The 23,499-nt window shown below is 44.3% G+C and overlaps 1 protein-coding gene across 2 annotated transcripts in view; it reads right to left on the reverse strand.

Moving 5' to 3' along the window:
- The window catches only part of ifrd2 (interferon-related developmental regulator 2), a 43,031-nt gene that overhangs the window by 14,721 nt on the left and 4,811 nt on the right, over positions 1-23,499 (reverse strand). For both annotated transcript variants that reach the window (XM_007890228.2, XM_007890227.2), the window contains exons 2-8: positions 11,316-11,426; positions 6,513-6,597; positions 6,243-6,367; positions 4,192-4,349; positions 3,402-3,452; positions 1,293-1,471; positions 276-384 (exon numbers count right to left, since the gene is read on the reverse strand). In XM_007890228.2, coding sequence (XP_007888419.1) covers positions 276-384; positions 1,293-1,471; positions 3,402-3,452; positions 4,192-4,349; positions 6,243-6,367; positions 6,513-6,597; positions 11,316-11,426 — 818 coding nt within the window. The remainder of the gene's footprint in view (positions 1-275; positions 385-1,292; positions 1,472-3,401; positions 3,453-4,191; positions 4,350-6,242; positions 6,368-6,512; positions 6,598-11,315; positions 11,427-23,499) is intronic.

The raw sequence follows: 23,499 nt of genomic DNA on the forward strand, positions 1-23,499 counted from the left end.
CACTTTCTTGGATTTTTAATGTTCAAAATAAAACACGATTTTCATTGAATTTACTTGTGTGTGTGTGTGTGTGGGGGGGGTTGAATCAAATTCCCCCTATTTTTAACACCGAAAAACAACCTGAATCCTTCGCTAGGTTTTTATTTTGTGGATAAAATTATTTTATTGATCCTTAAATATTAAGCTATAGTAATTTCAAATTCTTCACATTCATAAATAAAGACTTCCCATGTCACTTCCTTGCAAAGTTATATGGAGTGCATAAATTTCCTTACTTCATCGATCTCCCTCGCCAGCTCAAACAGCAGGGCAATGGCTTCCCCAGTTGCTATACGTAAGGTCACGCTGTCACTGCACAGGAGGTCAGGTAGTTTGGGCAGATGGCTGGAGAATACACAATGCAATACAATCTGTCAGGTGCAGAAGATTTCAGTATCAAAGTAGCAGACAAATGGTTTAAACGTAAAAGTTTGTAAAACCCGATTTCCCCAGTGGACAGTACAGTGTGTTATAGCTACAACACATTGGGCCACAACAACAAATTACATTTATATAGCGCCCTTCACGCCGGAAAGACGTTACAAAGCTCAGGTCAGTAAGGGATTTGGACTCTAACAGGAAGTTGGAATCAGGAGGGATGGAGAGCAGGGAGGGTTGGGGTAGGAGGGTGGCCGAAGGCACGATCGAAGAGGAGGGTCTTGAGACATGCCTTGAAGGAGGCAAGGGAGGGAACAAGGCGAAAGGACTGTGGGATGGAGTTCCAAAGAGTGAGGGCAGAGAGACTGTAAGCCCGACCGCCGATGATAGGGCAGGCCAGGCAGGGTACGTGTAGCAGGCTGGAGCTTGTTGTGTGGACAGGTTGATATGGGGTTAGCAGGTCACAGAGGCAGGAACGTAGGAAGGAGCAAGGCCATGAAGGCTTGAAGGCGAGGACAAAGATTTTGAATTCTATCCTCTGGGAGCTGGGCGCGGGTGATAGCACGATACTATCCAGGATATGCGTTGAGGTACTGATGGGAGTCTAACCAGCTAAAACCTGCCACCATGGATGGTTATAAAAGGGTTAGCCTGTGGTATACTTCAGTCTCTGAGGCACAGCGATAGATTTGTGTGTCAGATACCCAGCTGACCCCAAAAATTCAACTGAGCTCTGAAGCATGATCATGCTCGTTATTACATCAAGTACAATGATGGATCAGAACTTTCAAGCATTCATTAAACTTGGCCTCTGTGATAAAACGTGACTAACCAAAGAGTGTGCAGTCAGCCCAGACCTGGGCATCCACACTTACTTGTCCAATGACTTCTGAATTTTGGAGTGTGGACAGATGGCAAGCAGCACAGACCAGCATTGCAGAGCACTGCAGTGAAAGGCCTGGGTCTGAGGACTGTGGGAAGGGACTGATCCATCCCCCTTTTTATATGAAGCACTAAAGATACTTTCCAAACAAGTCAGGCAAAATGCGAGGTCCTGAAATAGGAACATAAAAGAATACAAGTTAGAAGTAAAAGATTCTAATAGGAACATTTGAAGCTTTTTAAAAATTCAACAATGGCCGAGTGGGTAAAGGCAGCACACATTGCAGCATATACAGACTAAGCTACAGGCTAACCCCTGAAACTACCCTGAGTGAGCTGATCTCAGTCAGGTCAGCAGTCAGGGAATATGCCCCTGTGAGGAGAAAAAACAACCAAATGTCCCCACTCCTGATCGATACCTGGAAGGTGTTAGGAGAGGACAGGATTGGGCTTGGCTGTAATGCCACAGTTTATTCTATTCAACTCACTTATGTACAATGGTCAGAAGTCATTCATTCGGACCCAGCGCCAATGGAACTGTTTCCCAGTAGAAAAAGAGGTGTCAAAAAACCTTCAAAGGGATGTAAATTGGAGATTTTTTTTAAAAATCAGAAAAAGTTTATTTCTGATCTGAGTGGGTGCATTTATAATAAAGGGGAATACCTACTGACAGTACAGAGCAATGCCTGTTCGCAGAAAATACATAAAGAGCTAGGACACAGTTCTTCCTTTCCCTCTCACTAACCGTTCTACACGTCACTGATATCCCATTAGGTCTCGGGAGCTGTGGGTGTGCACAAGTGCTCTGTCCATGCTGAACAGTCATCTTCATTCTAGCAAAAATGAGATAGACCTTTCCTACATGAAATACAGCGTAACTGACCTGTATATACTATATAGTGCCCAGCGTTCATATGGACAAATTCAAGCTTGTGTCAAACAATTTAAGTTCAGACAAAGACTTTTCCTGACTTATTGGGACTTGATCCATGCCCCAGACACTGGGAAGTGAACGTTGTGAAGTAAAGGACAAAAGGGGAATAAAGGTTAAAACAAGAATTGAAATGAAAAAAACACTACTGAGCCAGAGGTGAATTTGGGTTCAAGATGAGGGGTCACAGGTGCTGGCATCTAAGGGACAGATATGTTTAGTAAATGTTGAAAATCACTTAGCTTATCAATACATTAGCATTGGGCAAATGGCAGTGTGTTCGACAAGCCTAAAGGAGACTTGGATGGGTGAAATAAACTGGTGCCTCTAGGTCTGGGGTCACCATAAGTTAAGTGGTTTTATGACCCCAAAGTGTCAAGGAAGGTAAGATTAAGTGTTTTTATGAACCTCTGATGCTTGGGACGAGGGTTCTCAAGGAATCATTGGATGAACTAGTTTGGGAATGTGATTAGCTAAATCAAGATGGAATATGATTGAACAAAATAACCTTTGAATTCAATTTTTGGTTGTAAGGGTCACATGGACTAACTTGGGGTATAAAGGAAGGGGTCTGAGCTAAATTCTGGGAAGAGAGTAAGGGTTGCAGTTGGATTAACACCTGAACTAACACAATTAACCACTCAGATTCTGAAACCTTTCCAGAAGAGGTAAAAATTAGTAAAATTATCTCCTCTGTTTCCCGAAAGGTCTTGGTGTATGGAGGCTCAGTAGATTTAATAGGTATTAAAGTATAAGATTTCCTACTTATTAACGTTTGGTTATACATACTAAATAAAATATTGTTAAAGCAGAGTTAAAGTATTTCCGATGCCTATATTTGTTTTTTGCGTTGCTGTGCTACATTCTAGAAAGTTATTGTTTACTGGTACTTGTCAGAATAAATGAGAATAATTTAAGAGAAATAAAGTGTTGTGTTCTGTGAGAATGCTCTGACTGGGCTTGTATCTTCAACAAAATTGAGAAATAAATAATCGTGACTTTCAGAGTACACCTGGAAGGAGCGTTTAATTTATACCTAAAGAAAAGAGATAAGATACTGTGACAACATGCTACAGTAATACTAATAGGAACTGATGTCAAGTAATATGGAAACCAAGATTCACTCAGATATAAACTAAAGAACATTAAAACTCAGCGGGAAAGGACTTACCTCCACTTCATCTGCAGCTATGTAGCAGCACATTCCTATCGAGGTAGCACACTGAGCAAGATAAATCAAGAACAGCCATTAGCTAAGCAGCACATGTACAAGAACTGCTGACTTAATCTTAATTCCATTAATCTTTCTGATACTTAGTGAGGCGAGATGTTATTCTACGTGAAGACAACAACAAGATTACATTTGTATAACCCCTTTCACGTCGGGAGGACGTCCCAAGGCACTGGACAGAGTATAGCATTTCAGACCCGAGCTGGGGTCGGGAGGGGAAAGGAAGGGGGGTGGCCGATGGCATGGTGGAAGAGGAGGGTCTTGAGGCGGGACTTGAAGGAGGCTAAGGAGGGGGCGAGGCGGAATGACTGGGGGATGGAAGGCAGTTATATAAACGCAAGTTGTTATTGGATGAAATGCCCCTTTATTAATTCAGTCATCATGGAGTCACAAAATGCCATTGTAACTATATACTTAACATTTAGTAGTTGGACAGCAAAGTACTTATCCAGCTAGCACTGCCCTATCCAATATTGGTTTGGCTTGAGGTCGTGCACCTTAGTTTGGTTTGGATTACTGTTAACTTGGGAGACAATTCAGGTCACTGCAAAATAAGGACTAATCCCCTCTCAAACATGGGAAAATTTCTGCCCAAGGTTCATCCCTCACCAATTCTGGCTAGTGCCTGAGGCAGATGCTTCCCAGATTTGTCCTCATGAGGATCACACACAAGGCATACACAGTGTTAAGACTGCACCTTCATATGTTTACAGGCACTCAGGAGACTTACACTATGTCTACTGGCCAAGCTGGCAGACTTGTCATTAACGATGTTGAACAGTACAGACTTAAGGGTTTTGAAAACGTCTTCACCCTCTTTACAAGATCCCAGTTGAATGAGGAACAATGTTGCGACAGTGGCTGCGATAGCCTGCTCCTCAGCTTTCCCTATAGAAAGAAAACAAATGCTCATCTAGTATTACTGGACTCCACTAGCAATGGTAAAAATAATCCTAATTTTACTGGACTCAGTGAATATAGGAAATAAACTCAACCACATCCAGAAAATTCAATGGCTTACTCCAAATTGTTTTTAGGGCAGTTTACAAACTGGAAAAATTTAGTCACTCAATCCACGACTGTTTGTGGGGCACTGCAATGTGCAATTTGCTGACGTGTTTCGCCCACAAAGCACTTAGTCAATACACTTTACAATATACCCTGTGAAGCCCTTTGAGACGTCTCAATGTGATAAGGCGCCATACCAAATGCAATGAATATTATTATTATTACTGCAAACCTTACCTTGTTGGACCCAAGTATTGAAGGAAACTCACTGTTGGTGGCATTTTTTTTTAAAGAAACTGTTCATTTTAAACTAATGGTGACCAAAAATCACAAAGTCGCAGCTGAGGACACCTCATAATAATAAGGGCAAAGCCGACCAGCTTATCTGACTGCCCTAAACAGGGAATTTCCAGAGAATCCAGAGCTCCTGTGCTACAGGTTTTATATTATGACACTGCACACCTACTTAAGGGCAGCGTCTGAAAATACACATTAAAAAGTACAGAAACACAAAAATATTGAAAATAAAGCTTGTTGAAAGCTCCTAGTGATAGAGATCAGAGTCAGAATAAAATTATTACGTACAGTGAAACAGGCCAATCGGCCCAACCAGTACTTACCGGTGTTTGCACTCCACATCAGTCTCCACCGCTCTATTCACTTGCCCCTCAGGTGTGCATCAAGTTCTCTTTAATACACTAACTCTATTTTCTTCAACCAGTTTCCAGCAACGAGTTCCACACATCTCTGTATGGAAAAGTTCCTCCTAAATTTCCTATTAGACCTGTTACTGATTACCTTATATTTATACTTTCTAGTTTGTGACTCACCAAGTGGAAACAGCCCATCAACATCCACCTAATCCAATCCTTTTAGGTGTGAAATCCCTCGATCAGATCACAATGTACATGAAGAAACCAAGGCTAAAAAGAGAGGTTCTAAGATTTGCAGGAAGAGGATTTAGTTTCTCTTCCCAGTCACAATAATAGAGTCAAATACCAAACAATATTTAGCAATTTGAGATGATAAAGCAGCTCCTCCTTTCCTCTCAAATTGATTTTCTCCACTCCTTACATTGTAGTTATGTAGCACACACGGTTCTCTGAACCAGAGCCACTTCCAGGCCTCTTCTGCTCAAATCAGCCAGCAGGTGGCACAAGAGAACAGTGCAGTGACACGCTTAGCATTTCCCCTCTGTGAAGGGCAATAACACACTGCCAACACCACAACATAAGGAACTGGCTATATGTGCGCACACGTCAATGAAAAAAGACAAGGAAAGAGGGATAATATCACAATAATCCTTGCATTTTACATAGTGTCTTTCCACAGTGTCAAATATCTGAAAATAGGTGGGTTTTTATTTTAAAATGCAGTGATCCACCAACAGTCATGAAGTGAATGACCAATATAGCTGGAGGGTTGGCCAAGACACGGGGATCCTTAACGTCCACCTGAACATGCAGACAGGACCTCATTTTAACATCTCACCCAGAAGGCGCCTCCGTCAACTATGAGCAAAAAATCCAAATGTCGGGTTTGAACTCACAACCTCCTGACTCAGAGGTGAGAGCACAACTAACTGAGCCAGGCCCACACCTTTCATCTCTTTCCCTCCCTCACACATTATCACATCATCAGGATGTGCTCACCAGTGACATTTGATTTTCAACCAGCACCACAATTACACGTTAGCAAACTATACCTGTAAACATAGCATCCACATTTCCAGGGTACAATCCCCTGTATTCTCATTTGCCAGAAGCCACCTACCTTTTTTTAGACAGCGTTCTAAACAGTCGGTGACGGTGAGTCTCCTTTCCACCAAAAAATCAGTCAGAATTTTGGAAGAAAATGCTAATTTAAGGCTTTCAAGTGCATTCTGTCTCGTTTTAGCACTGAAATGTAAAGAAAATGATTACTTCAAATAAATATCTCCTCAATAGATTTATTATACGTTTCTTGCTCACAGGGGCCCTAATCACACATGTATACCCCCACAATGTGAGATGAAAGCAGCAACTCCTTTCCCCTACACCTCACCTCTTATCCATTGTATTATCTATACATTCCCTCAGTTTATCCTCAGCTTCCTCTTGTGCAGCCTGTTCATCAATGGCTTCGGTTCCTGAAAAAATAAAAGCAAGTGAGCACTGGCATCGGCTAGTTTCCGCACACTGTGAGAGAAATTTAACAGGAAGAAATAAAACAAAGATGCACTTTGAGGCTTCAGAAGCAAACAAACAAGACATTTTCTCTGTCCAGAGGGTGGCAAGGTGGCTTGCTCCCAATCCTTACCTAATGCTGTTCTCCCAATTGCAGGACTTCTCCATTACCAGTTTGGAAGCAACGCACATTACATCTCCAACCACTGACTCACCTCACTCTCCCATTAACCATGTTTATTTCATTTCTTCTTTGGTTGTAATTATAATTGTAAATGGCTCACGGTGAAAAAGGCATCATAATAAAAAATAATAAAATGAACACTGCAGGAATGAATGAGTCTGCCTTTCAGCCTGGGAATCAAATAATGATGGTGAAAGTGATTGAGTGCACCTGCCTGTTGTCTGATAGGTTTGGGCTGAACAAGGGTTCTCAAAGTCAGGTCAGTTTGAACATACCCCATTCATGTCCAAGTTCTTGCTATGATGGTGTGTCATTGGCAAGGAGTGGAGAACAGATCAGATTAAACCTCAGTGAGTACAGAACAGGCCACTTGCCTAAGTGACAACCTCCATCAATCAGGCAGGAGCCAATTTAGGCAGGAGCCGGCAGTTGGGAAGACACAGTGCTGAGTGTGGAAATAATACCAGCCGTTACCGCAGTCTATCAGAAGGGCCCTCGCAAGAGAGCGGCTCCTGCCCTGCAGATAGTGATTGCCACACGGCTGATTGGGAGAGGGGGGGGAGCGGGGAGGGGGAGAGAGCGGGGGAGGGGTAGAGATGAGAGGGTCTTAGAGGGGAGGGGGGAGAGATAGGAGTTAGAGGGGAAATGAGAGGGTGTTAGAGAGGGAGGGAGAGTGGGTTAGATGGGGATAGAGACGGGGGTTGGAGGAGGTTGAGGGGGTCCTGCGTCCTCCCAACCGTCAGCTCCTGCTGCTGCCCTGGGAGGATGCTCACCGGGGAGGGAACGGAAGTTGGACAAGTTCAGAGAATGTTGAAAGATTATACTCATTCAGCTTTCTCCTGAGGCTTGGGGTAGAATTTCTGGTGTGCCAAAGTATTGTCCAATTTATTACAGGTGGAGACTGAGGCCGTGTGCTCCAATGTAAAATTACTCTTACATAATCAGATAGGGTTCTCCTCCCACACATTTTTTTTNGCTAAGCACATGGAAATAAAAATGATGCAACCCTGTAAGGTTAGTCCTCCACCCCACCTGATTGATCCCAATCCCCTGCTCAGGTCCAAATTGCTGACCTTGGGACATCTTCCCGACGCGAAAGGCCCTATACAAATGTAATTTTGTGTCATCTTGTAGTCTGGCTTCTGCTTGGCAAAATGGTTTCTCATACCCAAGTGGTGGTAACTTTTGCGTTTGTGTTTTGCACAATTATACAGAATTCTGGTATAATTGTGCAATTTCAAATATGCTTCCGGCATTCTGAACACATCGCAGCTTCACAGCTCTGCAGGGGTTTGTTATCAGGTCATTTAAGGTCAGCCCATACAGCTCTGCAGGGGTTTGTTATTAACTAGGTTTACTTTAATGCAGGTTTTCTCCCCAAAATATACAAGCTAAAAGAAACACGGGCTATTCTGAGAAACGCTTGTGAAGATCACATTACAAAATTCACATCCTTTGCAATCAATGAGGGAAAACTATAGATTTAGCGAATTTGCCGCCAGCTTTAGTCAATCACCTGCATACATTCCTCTGAATACATGTTTGTTATACTGTTAGATCTACTTTAGTCCAGAAACAATTTATTTCCTCACCAAATCTAACAATACCGCTTAATGATTTTAGAAAATAACTAGCTGTACTCATTAAACTACACTTGCAACCACAGGATCCAATATGGAATGTAGATTTCAGTGATACCACTTAAACCATTTAACATGCCATAAACACTGTGTACACCTTAAGCAAAACTGCCATGTGATGAGCTTGTTTAGGTCATATCTCATCAATGATACGAGATACCCCCAAACATATGCCAATGACACTCTCCCATACCTCCCTTTCTGGTGAGGTATAAATCATGTCTCTACGTCAATTTATTAGTATAAGATATAATTCTCTGACTCTTATAATACTAATGCACGTTAACATCAAATTCTACAGCTTACCCATGGTTAAATACAAGTATTTTAAATATTTATGGAAGAGATTAGTATTGTAGAATTCATCTAATGCTTTGAAACTTTGTTTCTAACTCCCCGGTATAGGCATTTGCCAACAAAATACACAGTCACTACACTTGATAGTATATCTCAAGAAGCACTTTGAGACATCCTCCCGACGTGAAAGGCACAATATCAAATGCAATGATCATCAGTTTTAAAAAGATGGTAAATGACATCACGAGTACCAAGTGTACAACAACAACAATAAAATTACATTCGTAAAGCGCCTTTCACGTCGGGAGTAAGTCCCAAGGTGCTGGACAATCAGAATTTCGGACCCGAGTTGGGCGTCAGGATCGGGGAGGGTGGAGGGCAGGGGGGGAAGGAGGGTGACCGAAGGCACATTCGAAGAGAGGGTCTTGAGACGGATCTTGAAGGAGGCAAGGGAGGGTTGGGGTAGGGGGGCTGCGGGATAGAGTTCCAGAGGATGGAGGCAGAGTGGCAGAAGGCCCACCCCACCAATGGTGGGGTGGCCAAATCGGGGAATGTAAAGCAGGACGGAGCCCACTGAGCAGAGGGAGAGGCAGGTTGGTAGGGGCTTACGAGGTCGCAGAGGTGGGGGGAGCAAGGCCATGGAGGGCTTTGAAAATGAGGACCAGGATCTTGAACTGTATCCTTTGTGTGATGGGAAGCCAGTGGATTTGGGTGAGCACGGGGGTGATGGGGTCGCGGTGCCTAGTGCGCGAGAGGACACGGACTGCAGAGTTCCAGATGATCTGCAGCTTATGGAGGGAGGAGTTGGGGAGGCTGACAAGCAGGGAATTTGCACATTGAGCCTGGATGTTATGAATGCGTGTATGAGGGTCTTGGCGGCCTGCGATGTGACAGTGGTGAAGCTGGGCGATGTTGCGGAGGTGGGGGAAGGCAGAGCTGGACATGGCATGAATAGTTGAGGGTCAAACAAGATGTCAAGATTCCGGACTGGCTTAGTAAGGTGTTGTTGAGTGTGCATCCGTGGATGATGATGCTGTCAACTCCTGAGGTGTGGAGATGCTGATGGGAGCCAATCAGGAGGGCCTTGGTCTTGTTGACATTCAACTGTAGAAAGTTAGCTCTCATCCAGGATACCAAGTATACAGATATTCTTCCTTTTTTTTTTAAGTATTCTGTGACAATTCAATGTAAAATAAGGAAGTCATTTGGCAATCAAACCCATTCCTTTTTAATCAGACATTGGCTGACTCCCTGACTTACTTAATGACCTAAACAGATTAGGAATTGTATCTTGCATTTGTAAGACACAGTGAAAATGCTATGATTGCACCGCCTCCACTTTGTGTGGCTGAATGGCTCGTGTGGCGTTCCCCAGGGCTCTATCCTTGGTTCTATCTTCTTCAACATCTATGTGCTCTCTCTTGGTGATGTTATCCGCAGACATGGGGTCAACTTCCACATATATGCGGATGACACCTTACGCCATCTCTCTGCCTCCACTCTCAACTCCAGGACCACTGCTGTCCTGCCAGAATGCCTGTCAGACATCAAGTCCTGCCATGAGAGCAAACTTTCTCCAGTTGAACGTCATCAAGACTAAGGCCCTCCTAATTGGCTTCTGTCAGCACCTCCACACTTCAGCCGCTGGCAGCATTACCATCCATGGAAGCACACTCCACCTCACTGAGCCAGTCCCCTTGGTGTCACTCTACCTCACGTTGGAGTCTTGTTTCACTCTCAACCATCCTTTCTACCTCACATCCATGCCATCACCTGTTCTGCCTTCCCCCACCTCCCCAACATCGCCCAGCTCCGCCGCTGCCTCTCCCCTCAGACTGCCAAGACCCTCACCCATGCATCTGTTACATCTAGGCTCGACTAAGCCAACTCCCTGATTGTTGGTCTTTCCAACTCTTCCCTCCACGAGCTGCAGATCATTCAGAACTCTGCAGGTCATATCCTCTCTTGCACCAGGCTCTTTGATGCTATCACACCCACCCTCGACCGGCTCCCCGTCCTTCAGAGGATGGACTTCAAAATCCTCGCCCTCAAGGCTCTCCACGGCCATCCTCCTTCCTACCTCTGTCACCCCACACCGACCTGTCTGTTCCCTCTGCTCAGCAGGCTCCACGTCCCCCACCATCAGCAGTGGGACTTCAGCCTCTCTGCCTTTACCCTCTGGAATTCTATCCCAGTCCCTTTGCCTTGCTTCCTCCCTTGCCTTCTTCAAGGCATGTTTCAAGACATTCTGATCCCAATCCCCTGTTCGAGTCCAAATTCCTGCCTGTCCAGCACCTTGGGACTTCCTCTCAGCATGAAAGGTGCTATACAAATGTAATTTGTGTTGATGGATAGTCGAATCAATCAATACTGACCAACTACATTCAGCAAGTGGCTGTAATCTTGTGATTATGCTATAATGCAATTTAATATATAGTATTACATCTATTATAGATAGACCTCTATTATACGTTCCAAGATTCATTCACTCCCCCATACTAGGAGGTAGGCAAGCAGCAATTTACACACAATAGTTTGAACTGCTTAGTACTGTACGTACCTTCTTCAGGAACACTGGCTGAATCGCTGGTACTGCTGTAGTGGCTGAGCACTTCACTGGCAAGGTCATCATCACTCGCCTGAGAATCTCCTTTAGCTCCATTCCGCGCCCCTGTAGACAAAGGCAGCACAGTGAACACCTGTCTCTACAGATACATAACGAGTCTGGATTACATGCGCAAATAAAGTGTTTGGAAGGCAGCATATTATTATTCTGTAGACTGTGGTAATGCAAACAATAATTTCTACATCTGCCAAATTTTTAAAAAAAAACTCTTCCAGGCTCCAATTTCTACATGCTCCCTGGCCCCGAGTCCAACCAATAATAATTGACAATTATCAAAAGATAGATGTGATTGCTGTATAGCTAACAAATGTTCCCTCAGAAGTCAAATGAAAAATGTTCTGTACCATGCTCAGCTCTGGCCAGGCTACAATTTAATATTCTCCAACTTAAAACCAATAAAACAACTTGGGGACAATTAACAGCGCTCAGGACAAAAATAATCAGAAATTGTGAACAGGTTTTATGGGCAAGCACATTTGTTGTTGAATTGCTGCTGCATCGAATTTTCTTCTCAACATGAAGCCAGCACAAAGGCTAAGACAATGGCCCTGTTCACTGTAGCTCACGGGGTTAGGATTGCTGAGGCAGACAGCCTGCGCTATGCAACAGAATGCTTTCTCCACAGATCACACACAGAAGGCTATCATTGCACTAATCCCTTCCAGATACATCTCCACACAAATCTGATTCTCAGGATACAACAGTCTGAACTTCAAAAATTGGGAGTGGTTTTATATCCTCCCCTCTTATTTTTTGGGTGCATAGAATTCTCATTCTATTCCTCTAAGTCAGACACCATCATTCAAGTAACCAACCAATGCCACATTAAGAGGCACTGCAAACACAACTACCCTGTAGAGCTTGGTCACTGTTTGGCATCTTCCTGGGATAAACTCTCAGCATCATTTTCTATATGCACCACTCACTCACTCACAAAGCAGTTTGTGGTGTGTAACATAACATAACATGTAGGAGCAGGAGTAGGCCATTCGGCCCTTCGAGCCTGCCCCGCCATTCAATCATGGCTGATCTTCTAATCTAACTCCAGCTAATAACCTAACCCTGCCTTATCCCCATACCCCTTAATCCCTTTTGCAATAAGAAATCTATCTTATCTCAGTCTTGAATATGTTCAAGGACTGAGCATCAACAGCCCTTTGGGGTAGTGAGTTCCATACATTCACCACTCTTTGAGTGAAGAAGTTCTTCCTCAACTCAGTGCGAAAGGGCTGCCTCTGATTTTAAGGTTGTGGCCCCTGGTTTTAGTTTCTCCAACCAGGGGAAACAATCTCCCACTATCTACTCTATCATGCCCTTTGACGATATTATAGATTTCTATAAGATCCCCTCTCATTCTTCTATATTCTAGAGAATATAGGCCCGAATTGGTCAGCCTATCCTCGTAACTCATCCCCTTCATCCCTGGTACTAACCTAGTAAATCTACGCTGCACCCCCTCCAAGGCAAGTACATCCTTCCTTAAATAAGGAGACCAAAACTGCACACAGTATTCCAGGTGCGGTCTCATCAGGGCCCTATACAGTTGCAGCAAGACTTCCCTACTCTTATACACTAATCCTTTCATAATGAATGCTAACATACCGTTAACCTTCCTAATTGCTTCCTGCATCTGCAGACTAACTTTCTGTGATGGTGTGCAAGGACACCCAAGTCCCTCTGGACGCTAACACATCTCGCCTTCTAAAAAATAACCCGCTCTATTGTTTTTGCTACCTAGGTGGATGACTTTGCACTTCCCTACATTATACTTCATCTGCCACCTACCTGCCCAATCACCTAACCTATCTACGTCTCGCTGCATTTTTTTAATGTCGTCCTCTGTTTGACACTTCCTCCTAGTTTTGTGTCATCCGCGAATTTAGATATATTAACTTCGATGTCCTCATCTAGATCGTTGATGTAGATGGTAAATAGCTGAGGCCCAAGGACTGATCCTTGTGGCACTCCACTAGTCACATCCCGCCAATCTGAAAAGGACCCGTTTATCCCTACTCTTTGTTTCCTACCCGTTAACCATTCCCCAATCCACGTTAATGTGCTCCCCCCAATTTCATGGGCCCTTATCTTTTGGACTAACCTTTTATGCAGCATCTTATCGAATGCCTTCTGGAAGTCCAAATGGACCACATCCACAGATTCACCCTTATCTAGTTTACTGGAAATGTCCTCAAAAACCTTTTACAATCTGACTTAATGTTCCTGGCTAGCTTACCCTCATACTCCTTTTACTCGCTCTTAATGAGTTTTTTAGTTTTATTTTGCTGGTTTCTAAAACTTACCCAATCTTCAGATTTGCTTCTTTTCTTGGCAGTTTTATAAGCCTTTTCTTTTAATTTGATGCTTTCCCTAACTGCTTTAGTTAGCCACGGATGAATTGCTTTCCCTTTGTTACTCTTATTCCGCAAGGGAATATACGACCGCTGAGAATTTTGCACTACATCCTTAAATATTTGCCACTGTTGGTCTACATTTTTACCTCTTAATCTTATTCTCCAGTCTACTTTATCTAAATCTTTCCTCATACCTACAAAATTAGCCCTATTTAAATTCAGAATACTTGCCTCGGATTTAACTGTATCCCTCTCTAACTTAATGCAGCATTCAATCATTTTGTGATCACTCTGCCCTGGAGGATTCTTAATACCTACGCTGCCAACTAGCCCTGTTTCGTTACACAAAACAATGTCTAGGATGGCCTGTCCCCTAGTTGGTTCCTCGGCATGCTGCTCTAGAAAGTTCTCTCTCATACACTCAATGAACTCTTCTTCTGACCTACTTTTGCCGATTTGGTTTTCCCAATCTATGTGGAGATTGAAATCACCCACTATTATCGCTTTACCTTTCCTACATGCTCCACTGATTTCTTGATTGATACCCTGTGCTATATTCTGATCGCTGTTTGGGGGTCTATAAACCACTCCCATTAATATTTTCTGCCCTTTATTATTTGTTATTTCCACCCATATTGTCTCGACCTCCTGGTCATCGGATTTCAGATCCTTCCTCTCCACTGCTTTTATTTTATCCCTAATTAACATGGCCACCCCCCACCTCTTTTCCCACAGTGCCTATCTTTCCTGTAAACTGAGAACCCTGGAATATTTAACTCCCACCCTCGATCTCCTTGTAACCATGTTTCAGTGATGGCTACTAGATCGTACCCATATGTGTCTATCTGTGCTTTTAATTCATCAGCTTTATTCCGAATGCTTCGCGCATTCAGATATAACATTTTTAATTTCCTACCATTTCCTCTACTCTGATTCTTATCTACTTTGCCAAGCTTCTTACCCCAGTTAACATATTATCTGGCATGCTATTCTGCACGGTCATCTTTACTTTTTCTAATGCTAACTTATGGTTTCTCTTACCTATATATTCCCCCCTCTTTACTAGTTTAAATTCTTATTTATTTCCCTGTTAATTCGTTTAGCTAGGACATTTGTCCCAGCACAATTTAAATGCTGCCCTTTTCTCTGAAAGAGCTTTCTTTTTCTCCAATGCTCATGCCAATGGCCCATAAAAAGAAACCCCTGAGTTTCGCACCACTCTTTTAGCCATGAGTTCAAGTCCTTAATTTGTTTGTTCCTGTTCCAATTGTCGTATGGTACAGGCAGTAGTCCTGATAATGAAGAACCAGCTCTTTGAGTTGAACATTATTTGGGGGCTGAGGGCAAGTGGTGGCTAGTCTAGAGCAAAGATAAATGAATTCATTCCTTCAATCTAACCGGGGACCTCATGGTCTCAAAAATTTCTCAAAAAGAGAGAAGCAGACTATCCTTTTGGTGAAGTTCTGATAGGTTTCTATAAAAAAGTCACTGAAAAATCTAGTTTCAGCACTCAACAACAACAACAACAACAAGATTCCATTTATAGAGCGCCTTTCACGTCAGGAGGACGTCCCAAGGCGCTGCACAGTTGGGTCATGACCCGAGCAGGGGGGAAATGGTCAGGGTGAGGGGAGGGAAGGGAGGGAGCGAGGAGGGGGAAATGGTCAGGGTGAGGGGAGGGAAGGGAGGGAGCGAGGAGGAGGAAGAGAGTCGAGAGGGGAGCTGAAGGCACGGTCAAAGAGAAAGGTTTTGAGACCGGCCTTGAAGGAGGAAAGGGAGGAAGCAAGGCGAAGGCACTGGGGGATGGAGTTCCAGAGCCTCGGGGCTGAGAGGCTGAAGGCCCGACCACCGATAGTAGGGCGGTTGGGGCGGGGGACGTGGAGCAGACCGGAGCCAGAGGAACGGAGGGTACGGGCAGGTAGGTAGGGGGATAGTAGGTTGGAGAGGTAGGAGGGAGCAAGGCCGTGAATGGCCTTGTAGGTGAGGATGAGGATCTTGAAATCAATCCTCTGGGGGATGGGGAGCCAGTGGAGGCGAGCGAGGGTAGGAGTGATGTGGTCCCGAAGCCTGGTGCGGGACAGTACACGAGCTGCAGAGTTCTGAATGACCTGCAGCTTGTGGAGGGAGGTGCCGGGAAGGCCGGCGAGGAGAGAGTTCCCATAGTCCAGCCTTGAGGTGACAAAGGCGTGAACCAGGGTTTCAGCAGCGTGAGGGGTGAGGTAGTGCCGTAATCTGGCGATATTCCGGAGGTGATGGAAGGCGGTGCCAGTTGTGGTGCGGATGTGAGGGAGAAAGGACAGCTCAGGGTCGAACAAAACGCCGAGGTTCCTGACTGGCTTTGAGAGGTGGAGAGTGCAGCCTTGGATGCTGATGGTGTCAGCGCCTGAGGTGCGGAGGCGCTGACGTGAGCCAATCAGGAGGGCCTCGGTTTTTTGCACGTTGAGCTGAAGAAAGTTGTCTCTCGTCTAGGACTCGATGTCGGACAGGCAGGCTGTCAGGACATCGCTGGTCGTGGAGTTGAGAGTAGAGGAGGAAAGGTAGAGTTGGGTGTCATCCGCATACATGTGGAAGTTAACCCCATGTTTGCGGATGATGTCACCAAGGGGGAGCATATAGAGGGTGAAGAGGAGGGGACCGAGGACAGAGCCCTGAGGGACACCACATGAGACAGTACGGGGGGTGGAGGAGAAGCCATTCGTTGAGACGAAGTGAAGACGGTGGGAAAGGTAAGAGCTAAACCATTCAAGGACAGTGCCTTGAAGGTTGAGGTGGGAGGACAAGCGGTGGAGTAGGATAGCGTGGTCGACCGTATCGAATGCTGCCGATAGGTCGAGGAGGACGAGGAGACAGAGGGAGCCCTGGTCACAGATAGTCAGGATATCATTGGTGACCTTGACCAGGGCAGTTTCTGTGCTATGAGCAGCACGGAAACCTGACTGAAGGGGTTCAAAAAGAGAATGGGTGGAGAGGAAAGAGCGCAGTTGGGAGGCGACAACTCTTTCCAAGACCTTGGAGAGAAAGGGGAGGTTGGAGATGGGCCGGTAGCTTGATAGCTGCGACGCATCAAGGGAGGGTTTTTTCAGGGTGGGCGTGATGATGGCAGTTTTTAATGGAATGGGGACAGAGCCAGAGGAGAGGGACAGGTTTATGATGTCAGTGATGTGTGGGGCAAGAAAATGGAGCTGGGAGATAAGGAGTGGAGTGGGGATGGGGTCAAGGGAGCAGGTGGTTGGTTTTAGGGATAGGATGAGTTCAGTGACAGAGGGTGGGGAAACGGGTACGAAGGTGTGTAGGGGAGGATGGGTAGGAGTCGGAGTGTGGGAGGGAAGGGGTGGGTGGTGGGTGGAAGTTGGAGGGGAAGTGACCGCGGAGCGGATTCCCTTGATCTTGGATTCAAGGAAATCCAGCATCTCCTCGCAGTGAAGGTTGGAGGAGATGACCTGCGCGGGGTGGCGGGGGGGACGGAGGAGTCGGGATGTGGTGGAAAACAGTAGCCTGGGGTTGTTCTTCGCCTCCAGGATTATCCTGGAGTAGAAGGACGACTTGGCCGAGGCTAGAGTGGAGCGGTAAATTTTGAGGAGGTCCAGCCAGATTTGTCGGTGGACCGTTAAGCCGGATTTGACAAAGGTGCGCTCAGCAGCCCGCACCTGGCATTTCAGTGAAAACTCGTTGAGTGCATAGTTCCAGGATTTGCCCACATCTGCTGGCTACATTTTACAGTCCAGGTAATTTTTCAAGTTTAACGAGAGGCACCTGGAAATGTTCACATACTTGATAAATAAGAACGATTAACTGTCAAAGTCACATGTTGTTCTAACCACATAAAATTTGAGAAGTTAAGATTTAGGCTGTGGAAAACCATATACATTTACAGCACATAAGGCAGCAGGCCATTTGGCCCAATGCGTCTCATTTACCTGCCTGCTGTTTCCCCATAGCCCCGCTACTAACTTTTTAAGTATTTTACAATCTTCTGCCCAAATCAGAATCTTCTGTCATTAATAAGTTAATAAATACAACCAATGATTGAAAATTGTGTTAAAATAAAATTCTAGCGTTCCAATGATAACACTGTGGTCTTTTTCTCCACTTCAACAAATGATATGGTTCAGGGAAGGGAAAGATTTGATAATCGACTAGCAAAGAATAATAATAATTGCATCAAATATTAAAAGTTGGACATAAGCCCCTTATCAAAGGAACGGAGGAAATACCAATGGTAAAACGAACTCATTTGGTCTGATGTCGGATTCAGAAGAGGTTGTACTTTCCACTGAGCAGCTCAATCCATTCATTCTATCGACATTTCCATCAAGCCTACAATAATAATCCTTAATAATAATCCTTGTACCTGATATAGCGCTTTTCACGTCTTCTTGACGTCTCAAAGCGCTTCACAGAATAGACTGTAAAGTGAATTGACTATATTTTTGTGGGTGAAATGCGGCAGCCAACTGCGCACAGCAGTGTCCTACAAACTGCCATGGATTGAAATGACCATTTATTATTGTTTTTTTTGAGGGATTATTATCAGGCGTGTGAAGTAAGGAAACTTGCCCAACGTTTCACTCTGCCGGGAATCGAACCCAGGTCTCTCGCATGCAAAGTGAGTGCTCCAATCACTGAGCTGCAGGACTCCACAGTGGCAGCCAATTGCATTCAACAGTGTTCCACAGTCATGGACCAAAATTGGTCAAAATTGAGTGACCAATTTTTTTGAGGGATTATTACTCCTGTAAAGCGATCTGCTAATTGACTAACAACTAGGTTCCTATATACCACAAGGTACTTCTACTTACTGTTAGGTTACTGTCAGGCAAGTTTCCTTACTCCACAGGCGTGTGGAGCGTGGAAATATGCCTAAGGTTTCGACCCACCCGGGAAACAAACCTGACACACTTGCTTATGAGGCGCGCATGATAGCCACGACCTTACAAGAATCCACAGAATAAAAAGAATAATAATTTCCTGCCAACCTAAATGTGCATATTTCTATTTGGATAAATTCCAAATAGATAAATTCTATTTGCAAAAATTGTAATCAGACATTTATAAACACTCGGTGGGAGGATTTTTCCTAATTCTTGAATTAAGACAATGGACTTGTTGAAAGCTTATAATTTCTGCTTTTACAAGGTTTTGCACCATTGAACTTTAGAAACCACGACTGTGTTCCAGCAATCCGCTGCTTAAATGTTGCAATCATAAAATCAACAAGTAGTAACCTTGCACAAACAAGTGAAAGAGCAAACTCTCAGGGTAAAGTTCAAATCTTCAGAAAACAGCTTGGACGTGCTCTGCAAATCGACTTTCTTCAAAACACAGATCAATAATGTGCTCATTCTATGCTGACACTCCAGTCCAGTGCTGGGGAAACAATGCATTGTCAGAAGTGCTGTCATTTGGATAAGATGTTAAACTAGTTCCATCTGCCTGCTCAGGATGACGTTAGAGATCCTAAGGCATTATTGAAAAAAAACGAATGGTGGTACTGTGGAGCCTGAAGATCGGAGCTGATTTTTCCAATCATCGTAACAGGAGGAGGCTATTCAGTCCCTCGAGCCTGTTTCGCCATTTTATAAGATTATGACTGATCTGTACCTCAAATCCAGTTAGCCGCCCTTGCCCTATATCCCTTAATTCCCTGACCTAACAAATATCTATCTGAGGCTTTTATTGGAGCATTTTAATGCCATCTTTCATACATGACTAATGCTGACCTTCAATTCTGTCTTGAAAATGTGACCGGATCCAGCATCCACAGCCTTTTGAGGGAGTTCCAGATTTCCACTACTCTTTGGGTAGTCATCCTAGCCCAACCTTTGCTGCACCCACAAGTAACTACAGTACAGTAAATCCCATTCTGATTGAGAGAAGTTACAATCTGATCAGAAACATTTCAGCTCTTGATTATTTGTCAAAATGAATCGAAGGACAGGATTACAGTCATGTATGAAAGATGGCATTAAAATGCTCCAATAAAAGCCGCAGCTCCAACATCTTCTCTCATCTGATCTTACCACTGATGGTACTTCGCAAAGTTTTCATTTACATTTCCTTGTTGTTTGGGTGATGGCTAGCCACACACTTCTGCTTGCTCAGTCTCTCCTCTAGATCAACGTCCCAGTACCATAGCATTTCTCTGCTGTGCTCGAGCAGTCTCAAGTAACAACAATCTAATTCATGTTAGTGCTTTCAAAACTATCTGGGATTGAATTCCATTCCATTATGGAACAAGGTCCAATGCGAGCACTGGATGGATTGATGGACAGGTGGATAGTCCAATGGGAGCATGTACTCACTGTTGGTACTTGAACATTAACTACACATAACAGTAATCACTGAGGCTTTCCAATTCACTAGAAATGCAGTTTTGTTCCTTCCATGCTACAGCACAGCCGGATGAAATTCCAAAAGCAGTGGAGAACACTGGTCACAGATGGCAATCCAAACCCTTATCTGCTCTTACATCATCTTATACAGTAATCACATCTTCCAACTATACCTTAGGAGCCAAGCACCAAGTCCTCCCCTTGCTTGGACCAGTATTCCATGCTCCAAAAAATAAATCCGTTTTAAAAGCACTGCCTAATAAAGATAAGATCTACAGGGAGTGGTGACACATCACAGGCCTTTCAACATTTCTAGATACATCAGATAGACAACAAGAAATACTCTCCTAAAGTCCACGAGATTAAAGGTATCTCAACTTTCAAGGTCAAAAGCTCTTTCAGACTATATAACAACTTGCATTTATATAGCGCCCCTCATGCATGGTAGGGTTCCAGAGAGCTCGACAGTGACGGAGCACAACGCTGAGCCGGGGGGAGGTGACCGTAGGCACAGTCGAAGAGGAAGATCTTCAGGCACGACCTGAAGATGGGGAAGGAAGAGGCAAGGCAGAGGGATAGAGAAAGCGTGTTCCAGTGTTTTGATGCGTAGTGGCTGAAAGCACGGTGACCAATGGTGGAACAAAAGACACAAGTGACATACAGAAGGCCAGAGCCAGTTAAGCGGATGCAGCAGATTGTGGGCTGGGAGGTAAGAAGGTCGGAAATGTAGGGACGTGCCAAGGCATGAAGGTATTTGAAAACGAGTGTGAGGATCTTGAAATCAATCTGTTCAGCATTAGGGAGCCAGTGGAGCTAGAACTAGGTTTGTATCTCAGTGGATTCCCTCAGCTCATTCAGATTTTCAAGGTTGATAAACAAATATATAATTATATTAGGGTAGGGGAGAAATAGGCAAATGGAACCTCTAAGGAACTTAACTAGCTCAGAAATTCCAAATACAGTAGCTTCAGCTTTTAAAAAATATTCAGATCCAGTCAGCCTAAATTATAGACAGGGTAAGGTTTGTTTTATCTAGCAAAAAGCTAAACAAACTGCAGCCGATATAGTACACCTGTGCTGTACACAGACATCCTCCAGATATGAAAGGCGCAATATAAATGCCATTTTTTTTGTTGTCAGTTTGGCTCAGTCTATTAAAACAGTTTATCTATTCCCACAACACACTTGTGGGAATAGATGTACAAACTATAGCTTCCAATCAGTGATTTAATAACACAATAAAGTTGGATCTTTTGAAAACAGTGGGGATATATATAATGGCAGTTTGCCAACTATCTCAGTCACAGATTAGGGCAGGGATGAGAATATTTCTCCCAGTAAGTGGCAAAATCATTCACACTCGTATAATTAACTCACTCTCCTTAAAACGGTCAGAAAATAAAGTAGGAATGTATACTTGCATCCCAAAATGAAGAGCAAAACTCATAATTGCACAGGTAAACCAAAACAAAGATTCCAAAATTCAGCAGCTTGCAGTCACCCTGGTCCATCATTCCACCAAACAAATCTCCAAACTTTACAGAATCGCCTCACTGGCTCCAGCTGCTTTCAGGCAGCAGATTTGTAAAATCTCCAGAAAACTAGTTTTCATTCACACCAAACAATTATTTTCACTTTCAACATCTTAACTCTGTAACGCCCAAATCTTAAGACAAACTTCATTCCTACTCCTAGATATTTGGATGGCTCTTCAAACACCACTCCTGCACTCCTGAACAGGTTAGAGGAAAGGATTTACTGTTCGTTAGGGGATCTTCCTCTTGCATTTGACCACACCACCCGGCTACACCTTCCATCATATCCAAGATCTAACCACTGTGGTGGCAGTGTGGCTCTCATCTCCCCATCCCCACTCAGTCTATCACCTTACTCCTCCAGATCCTTCGCCTCCTTTGAGCACCTTACCCTTTTATCACCCCTTCAACCTTACCCTCAAAATTCTCCTGATCTCCCCCCACCACAGCCCTCCACCACCAAGCCCTAGCCCACTTTCCTCCTCAACATCTCCACCCCCCCCTATCTTCCCTCTCCTTCTGCTCCGAATGCCTCCTCATCCTAGGCGACATCAACCTTCACTTCACCCCCTCCTGCTTTACCTCAATTGACTTTTCCTCCCTCCTCTCCTACCCGAACCTCTCCCTCCACATCCACCACCCACGTCCACAGTCGTCCCCTCGACCTGGTGATCACCCGGGGCTTCAGGGTTTCGGACCTCACCATCACCAACAAAGCCATCTAGGACCATCACTTCATCTTCCTTAACTCCTCAATACCTCTCTCACCCATCCTCTCCTCCAACGCCAACTGTGAGGTTATTCGCTCAGCTGCCTCTGCCCTTCTGTCCACTACCTTCTCCCCATCTCCCCCTCACACCCCGGCCGTTAGAGTAGTCCAGCCGAAGCAGTGAGGAAATGACATTGTCGGACAGGGCGAAACCTTAGGCAAGTTTCCTTACTCTCGCCACACGTCTCTTTTTACCTAGCAGTAAGTAGGAACCCGGTTGTTATTCGATTGGTGGATTGCTTTCTGAGGATAATAAACCCTCAAAAAAAAATTTGATCACTCAATCCACGACTATTTGTGGGACACCATTGAGCGCAATTGGCTGCTGAGTTTCATCCACAAAATATACATTCACTCCACTTTATAGTTCTTCTGTGAAGTGCTTTGAGACGTCTCAAAGACATGATAAGGCACTATATCAAATGCAAAGATTATTATTATTGTTACGAAGAATTCAATGTAATCCACAAGCTGTGCATGGTGTGGAGAACAATCATGCTTTCCTATAAGAATGAACAAAGTGACAACACACGTCTGAAAGAATTTTTCTGAATGATACCATCAAACCTTACATACAATACTTTCATTAAAAAATAATGCAAATGTCCCACTGCACAGTTCTGATTTCATTAAATGGCATCTACCCACTCCTCTATGATGATAATTTATTTGACTGCAGGGATCACCAAAGCCAAGCCCAATCCTATCCTCATCCAATCCTGCAGCAGGGGTGACTGGAAACTTAACAGAGGTTCAAAACGTGATGGGTTTCTCTTCCCAATCACAGAGGAGCACTTGTGAGTATTACTGCAGCTCCAATTGGGATCTACTAATTCAGCAAAGATCAGGCCCCCAGGATAGTACAGTTCATTTCATACTGTATAGTCGGTTTCTAAATAAACTAGCAATTAAGGAATTGAGCATTGGACAGGAAGCTGTGGACAGGAATATGGTGGCAATACTCGCACGCATTTCATGCTGAGCTGTGTTGCCCACCAGGAAGCTCGTAGGGAGTTCCTGGGATCTACCATCCATCTAGTGGCGCTCAAACCCACGCTTATCAGATGTCAAATCCAACAGTGACTTACCTCCTGAGGGAAGGGGGGAGGTAAACAGGATCCCGTAGAGCTT

Source organism: Callorhinchus milii, unplaced genomic scaffold, assembly GCF_018977255.1.
Source record: "Callorhinchus milii isolate IMCB2004 unplaced genomic scaffold, IMCB_Cmil_1.0 Scaffold12, whole genome shotgun sequence".
Taxonomy (NCBI): Eukaryota; Metazoa; Chordata; class Chondrichthyes; order Chimaeriformes; family Callorhinchidae; genus Callorhinchus; species Callorhinchus milii.